The 6,875-nt window shown below is 55.7% G+C and overlaps 3 protein-coding genes and 1 non-coding gene across 4 annotated transcripts; 2 read left to right on the top strand and 2 right to left on the bottom strand.

The window, feature by feature from the left end:
- Positions 1 to 699: 699 nt before the first annotated feature.
- VTN00DRAFT_6679 (uncharacterized protein) lies at positions 700 to 2,322 on the bottom strand (the record flags this gene model as incomplete). Its single annotated transcript, XM_069433341.1, has 1 exon — positions 700 to 2,322. The coding sequence occupies one exon, from the start codon at positions 2,320 to 2,322 to the stop codon at positions 700 to 702; it is 1,623 nt and encodes a 540-aa protein (XP_069286733.1).
- Positions 2,323 to 3,584: 1,262 nt separating this feature from the next.
- On the top strand, positions 3,585 to 5,681 carry VTN00DRAFT_6678 (uncharacterized protein; the record flags this gene model as incomplete). Its single annotated transcript, XM_069433340.1, has 2 exons — positions 3,585 to 3,968; positions 4,023 to 5,681. The coding sequence occupies 2 exons, from the start codon at positions 3,585 to 3,587 to the stop codon at positions 5,679 to 5,681; spliced, it is 2,043 nt and encodes a 680-aa protein (XP_069286732.1).
- Positions 5,682 to 5,686: 5 nt separating this feature from the next.
- VTN00DRAFT_6677 (uncharacterized protein) lies at positions 5,687 to 6,201 on the bottom strand (the record flags this gene model as incomplete). The annotated part of the gene is made up of 3 exons (XM_069433339.1): positions 5,687 to 5,890; positions 5,969 to 6,104; positions 6,155 to 6,201. The coding sequence occupies 3 exons, from the start codon at positions 6,199 to 6,201 to the stop codon at positions 5,687 to 5,689; spliced, it is 387 nt and encodes a 128-aa protein (XP_069286731.1).
- Positions 5,931 to 6,036, top strand: VTN00DRAFT_t134. The gene has a single exon. It is a non-coding gene; the product is annotated as a tRNA-Lys (tRNA).
- Positions 6,202 to 6,875: the final 674 nt, after the last annotated feature.

Below are 6,875 nucleotides of genomic sequence, written 5' to 3'. Positions count from 1 at the left end.
ACTATATATATATATATATATATATATATATATCATGAAGATCAGAAAAAAAAATACATCCAACCCAACCCATCAGTGCTCTCTTTGATCCTCACATCAATCACGTCCCTCCCCTCATCTGCGACTGCGACAGGGAGGCACATGTGCAGTGCTTACATCTGGCCTGCTATGACACAGAGTATGTGCTGCGCAAGGCCTCTCTGCTTGTCGCGTCGAGGCTGTGTGAGGGACGCAATTGATCAGGTAGATTGTCCAAGACAGACAACCGTTAGTTTTGGTTTCGTCATTTGGGTTGGTTGGGGTTGCTAGCAAGCCGACTGTGAAGAAGTGGGGGAAAAAAAAAGGAACTATAGCACATGTAGAATATGAATGTGGATGCTTGGGATGTTCTTGCCTTGATGTGAAGGTTATATTCCTATATATATCCATTATGAAAGCCTCGTAGAGACGAAGAAGAAAAAAAATGTCAGTATTAGAAATTTACATGCTGAATGATTAGTGAGAGGGGAAAAGAAAAGAAAGATCCAGTAAACCAGCCCGGGATGCAACTTGTTCAATGGTGAAAAATGCAATATGCCATATCATTGTGCTGCTCTCCTGCGTGTTAAGAATCATACACAACTGATGACAGCCATTCAGATCGCGGTTACCTGAACTCCTCATGACTCGTAAGAGACGTGGGTTCCATCTGTCAGCACGTCAAACCGCAGCACCCTTTGCTCGTGCCTTGAGGCGTGCAATGGCCTTGTCGACAACCTGCTTGGGCAGGTCCGGGATGTAATCGCCGCCGTCGGCACTGTCCTCTGCCGCAGGGACCCGGGCTTCATCACGTGCCTCACCCTCGAGCCTGCCGCCAGGAACTCGCACGAACTCGACCCTCATCGGCTCCCTGCCAACCCCGGGCCAGATGTCAGACGGCAGGTAGTCGCCCTGTTCGACCCTGAAGGCTTCCCGCGCGTTCACGTCCTCCTCGTACAGCTGGTCCAGTTTCGCCCTGGCTTCGCGCAGCACTTTCTCGACCCCCTGCCGCACGTGCTTACGCCGGGCGACCTCCAGGATGAGACCGTCGTATGCGTCCAGGAATCCTACGTAGAGTGAACGAAGGTCGGAGAGATCCGACATTCCTGCCCTGATCCGCTCATGCTCCTCGTTCCAGACACGGCTAAAGGTGCGTGCCTGGGCTATGTAGTTAGATAGTCGAGTGGAAGCCAGGGACGATAGATGCTGGAAGATATCCGTCGTGGCGCTGTAGACCCTGAGAATGGCGTCTCGCTGGGCGAGTACGTTCTCCAGGATGGACTCCATATCCCCGATGCGGTCCTGGATCTCCAGCACGACGTCCTCAGCTTCCGTGGCGTCTTTGGTCAAGACGTTCAGCATCTCCTGGTACTCCGACTCTGACATAGGCTCCAGAGGGGCGTTGGAATTAACGTCAGTGCCGTCTTCGATGTCGTTTCCAACGCGGACGCCGACGTTGACCCCAGTGGGCATATCGCCCGTGATCGATCGCGCTGCAGCCCCGCCACCCTCGGTGTGCTTGACGGCAGTCACGCAGAGGTCAAAATGCCGGACAAGGGACTCCAGCAGATTAGCCATCTCCTGCGCGTGCGATTCGAGAGATCGCAGCATGGCCGGTATCGACGACGGAGAAGGCATGCCCGTATGCGAAGCCGCACAGTCAGAGGACGAGGAAGTCGACGTGCGCGATGACGCCAGCTTCGTCGCTATGCGATACCGTCCCAGGGCTTGCTGGATGGTGCGGAGTTCATCGTCGAACGCATCGTTGGAGTCGTCCAACTGGGCCTGGGCAGCGTTGGTGCGGTCAATCGCCGCCTTGAGCGACGTCTGAAGCTCCTCCACGCCACGTTCGTCCACAAAGTCGTGCAGGGTCTTCGGCTCCTCTCCTTCCGGTCGAAATGCCGCATGAACCATAGTCTCACGCAGCATGTCCAAGGTCGTCCGGAGACGTGCATCAGCCGCATCGAGCTCCTTCAGCACGCTTGCGAACTCGGCGCGGCCACGATGGGAGATCTCCTCGACCTCGGCGCGCACGCCGTAGAGGAGCCGGAGCTGGTTGTTGAGCCCACGACGAATGAAACCGGTGCGTGCAGACACGACGACGCTCTCTTCCAAGGCTGAGCGGGCGGTGGTCACTATCTCGTTAGCGCGCCATACGTGGTTGATCGAGGATAGAGATCTCTTTGCAGCCACGAGGTGGGAGATGAGGGTCTCCAGCTGCGGCTTCGGCCCTGCGGGACTCTGCTCGGGGCCATCAGCCCTGTGGGAGCCGCCGGATGTGGACGACGACTGCGATGATGCCATCTCGGGCGACAATCAGGCGGCAATTGTGCAAACTGTCAGTGAGAAATGACCAGGAACCAGGAAGCCTGGCCCGGTCAGTCAATGATGTCCTTTCAAAAAGCCCGGGTGAGGACGCCAGTTGACAAAACGAGCCAGCTGTATCTACAGCAATGGAAACGGTAAACCCCTTTACAAGATACCGGACCAGATAGACTACCGGGCAAACCGATGGCGTCAGGGAACCCTGGCGTGGGACAATTGTCAGGGGAATACCCCGTCCGTCGAGATGTCGTGCAGGTTCTATGCGCGGTTTTTCAGCATGAAGAGCGTCCTCAGTCTAGGGTATCAGAGGGGGATACGTAATCCAATGGAAGCCCGAGGCATCAGGCAAAACAGGCATGGCACTAGATGGGAGATCTTGACGACAGGATACACTATGGGGTGTGGGGGGTTCGACCCATCCCCCAGAGAGCGCAATTCGCGGCAAAGATGTCGTGGACGAGATTCCTCGAGGGTACAGACGAAATAACGGGATGGAGAATGGACTCACAACTAACCTTGCAGCAGACGGTGGTTCAGTGCTCTTCCAACAGGATGTACCCCGTACTCCGTTCTTGGGAGGTAGATCCAGACTACTGGGAGTAAAGAGGCCCAGAGGGGGGACCTTGAAAGATGTACCGTTCTGGATCAGCCCGACCAGCGGAGGATCTGCTGAGAGCGCGCCTATCGTTCCACAGCGCTGGATCGCGAGTGGAGAGGCGGTGATTGGGAGACGCAGAGACCGGCGGTGATGCCACTTGATGCCCCGATGACGAGCGAGCACGTGATGCCCCAGAGCGGCCTAGCGCGGGCCGGGCGCGGCGATCACGACAGAAGCGCCTCCGCCGTCGTCACCCGCAACAACAACGAGCAACACAGTCAGGCCAGGCCAGGCGCAAGCTGAGACTTCGGTGCCAGATCATCCTGTCTGTCCTGTCCCTTCTGGTACCGCTGTCTTTATATCTGGTGCTCCGTCTCCCTCTGAACCACCGGCTGCTTGCTCAGACCATCGCGTCTTGCACCAGTCTCTTATCATCTGGGGACCTATCGATCGGTTTGTTCGCACGTTACCACGGTCCTCACCAACACAGTCACAGCATCTCTCCCTCAGAAATCCTCTGGACGCTTGAATTGTGCGCAGCTTGAAATCGCGACTATACATCTCTGCTACAACGCAACCTCAATTGCAGAGAGTCTGGTGATCGTACGATGTTGAAAGCTACCACTTGAGCCTCGACGTCGCCATGGAACGACAGGAAGAACCATTGCAGCATGACGGCGCTGCCGTCCATCTCCATCCCCGAAAGAGGAGACGCGCCGAGGACTACACGGTGACTTCGGAGCCCAACTCCAAGTCCCTCTTTGGCGGTCCTCTGCACGCGACAGACGAGAACGACCCCGCATCCCCGGAACAGAGCAAGGTGTCGACCACCTCCCCCGCAAAGCTGGCTAATGGGAACGTGGCCCCGTTCCTGACGAGGCACATCCCCGAGCAGTACGCCCCGCTGGGGCCGCGGCCAGATGAGTCGGAGCCCAGTAGCGCCAATTCGCGGTACTGCTACAGGCACAGGCCCGATCTCAAGTGCAGACGGCAGGCAGATGAGCCGTCAATGGAGCAGTTGCAGCGGGTATGGTCTACATTGGACAACTCTTCTTGATGCATCTCCGCTGACCTGTCTCAGGAACTTCAAGCACTCCCCCAGAGTGATCAGCAGGGAATCGCCCATGTCTGGTCCCTTTTCTCTGCGGCCCCCGCGAAACACCGGAACCTCATGCTTCAAGGCATCCTCGCCCAGTGCTGCTTCCCACAGCTCTCCTACGTCTCCGCCACCGTCCGCGATCTCATCCGGATCGACTTCCTCACGGCCCTTCCCCCCGAAATTGCGTTCAAGATTCTCTGCTACCTCGACACCGCGTCCCTCTGCAAAGCAGCACAGGTCTCACACCGTTGGAAAGCTCTGGCGGATGACGACGTGGTCTGGCATCGCATGTGCGAGCAGCACATCCACCGCAAGTGTAAGAAGTGCGGATGGGGTCTCCCCTTGTTGGAGAGGAAGCGGCTTCGCGAATCAAAGCGAGAGATCGAACAGCGTGCCATTCAGTGGGGGAACAGCGCGGAGTCTCCCAAAGATACCGTGCAACCTGGCTCGTCGGGAGAGAATGGCGACGCGAGTTCTTCCCAGCCCGAGTCCGCGAATGCCGGTGCGGTCATGAAGCGCTTGTCGCCGTCTCCCAACCAGGATGATGATTACTTCAAGACCAGGTACAGACCGTGGAAGGAAGTCTACAAGGACCGGTTCAAGGTCGGCACGAATTGGAAATATGGACGATGCTCCATCAAGGTGTTCAAGGGCCACACCAACGGTGTCATGTGCTTGCAGTTCGAAGACAACATCCTGGCGACCGGTTCCTACGACACGACGATCAAGATTTGGGACACCGAGACAGGGGAGGAACTGCGCACCCTGACGGGCCACACCTCGGGCATCCGGTGCCTCCAGTTTGATGACACCAAGCTTATCAGCGGCAGCATTGACCGCACCATCAAGGTCTGGAACTGGCGCACCGGGGAGTGCATCTCGACCTACCTGGGCCACCGTGGCGGTGTCATCGGACTGCACTTTGACTCGACGATCCTCGCGTCCGGTTCCATGGACAAGACGGTGAAGATCTGGAATTTTGAAGACAAGTCTACCTTCCTTCTCCGTGGACATACGGACTGGGTCAATGCAGTCAGAGTGGACACGGCATCCCGCACAGTGTTTTCTGCCTCGGACGACTGCACCGTCAGACTGTGGGATCTGGAGACGAAGACCTGCATCCGGGTCTTTGAAGGCCACGTCGGACAGGTGCAGCAGGTGTTGCCTCTCCCGCGCGAATTCGAGTTCGAAGAGCACGACGCCGATTGTGAGAATGACAACACCAGCACGGTGTCGGGGGATAGCGATTCGCACTCTCAGCAGGGACAAGATCCCACCTCCTCGTTTTCGCAGTCTTCTCCCTTTGGCCCAGGCTTTGACGAGGGGCGGCCTCATCCTCCCCGCTACATGGTCACCAGCGCCCTCGACTCCACCATTCGTCTGTGGGAGACGACGACGGGCCGCTGCCTCCGCACCTTCTTCGGGCATCTGGAAGGTGTCTGGGCCCTCGCCGCTGATACGCTGCGCATCGTGACCGGTGCTGAAGATCGCATGGTCAAGATCTGGGATCCCAGGACCGGCAAATGCGAGCGCACTTTCACTGGACACTCTGGTCCAGTTACCTGCGTGGGCCTCGGCGACAGTCGCTTCGCTACTGGAAGCGAAGACTGCGAGGTGCGCATGTACAGTTTCCGAAGTTGATTTCTCTACATGTTTGATACCGCGTTCATCTGAACAGCGCACGCGATCAATGCACGTTTTACATCTTCGACACGGTTGACCGGACTTGGGCCCTTACGGCTGTATGAATCTTTGCTGGAGGATCTTGATTGCCCGACATTGGGTTCGTTCGACAAAGCCCGGCGGAGTGATGGTGGAGTCGCGGGGCGGGATATCCGCTTGCGGGGGCGCTTGATAAAATTTTTTACGACTTCCCCCACTCAGCAACCAGCCGGGCTAGCTCAATCGGTAGAGCGTGAGACTCTTACAGCCCGATCACTGAAAACAGTGGTCAACTGGAATCTCAAGGTTGCGGGTTCGACCCCCGCGTTCGGCTTCAGCCGTCTCTCTTTTTCCTTGTTGATTTGTTTCTCCTTTTCATTTTTTTGTTCGTCGGGGCCAATGCTTCATCACGTCGCGGATCTGGGAAGGCGCACATTTCAATCTTGTGATACCAAATCTCGCTTTCCCCATTGTTCTTCCAGTTTATCTTGGGTGGCATGGTCAGTGGCGCTTGCTTTCTAGCTTTACGGTATCGAGTTCGGGGATAGGAATCGGGAAAATATTGCGATGGGGGCCAATGGGTGGCGTCGGTGTTTACCGTGTGTATTTTATTTCTTAGTTATGTTTACGGTCTCATGCTGAATGATAGCACGTCTTAATTTTTTTTTTTTCCTTTGCGTAGTCTCAATATGTGGAAGGTGGCTTGTAACGAGGCCATCTACCTGTAGAAGACAGTGTAACTCTGCTGGGATTTCCCTGGGATCTTCCTTGCCCTGCTGGGCTGCGACAATCACCGACGTCGGAGAGAGAGGGGAGGGGGTCAATGGCCACATATAAGTCGGGGGAAAATGTTTTTATCGACCCAACGATTGATTTAGTTACAAGTAGCAGTACAGTCAAACTCGAATCAAGTCAATTATAAATTTCGGGAACTAAACCACTCAGTAGGTTTTTCTGTGCATGGACAGGGCGAATAAATAAATTAAATGGAATATATATGCAGGCAGGCAGGCAGGCAGACAGGGGGGCTTGTGTCATGCTGCTGTAAGGCCGATCGATGCATTAAACTAGATCGCATTGCAGTTGAATTAGATACAATTGAGAAAGAAAAAAATCATACAGGTCTTTTGAGAATGCACCTCTCTCTCTCTCTCTCTCTCTCTCTCTCTCTCT

Source organism: Thermoascus crustaceus, assembly GCF_041956765.1.
Source record: "Thermoascus crustaceus strain CBS 181.67 unplaced genomic scaffold VTN00scaffold_4, whole genome shotgun sequence".
NCBI classification, from domain to species: Eukaryota; Fungi; Ascomycota; class Eurotiomycetes; order Eurotiales; family Thermoascaceae; genus Thermoascus; species Thermoascus crustaceus.
The sequence above is the reverse complement of the archived record's forward strand: the minus strand, read 5'-3'. Positions and strand labels throughout refer to the sequence as shown.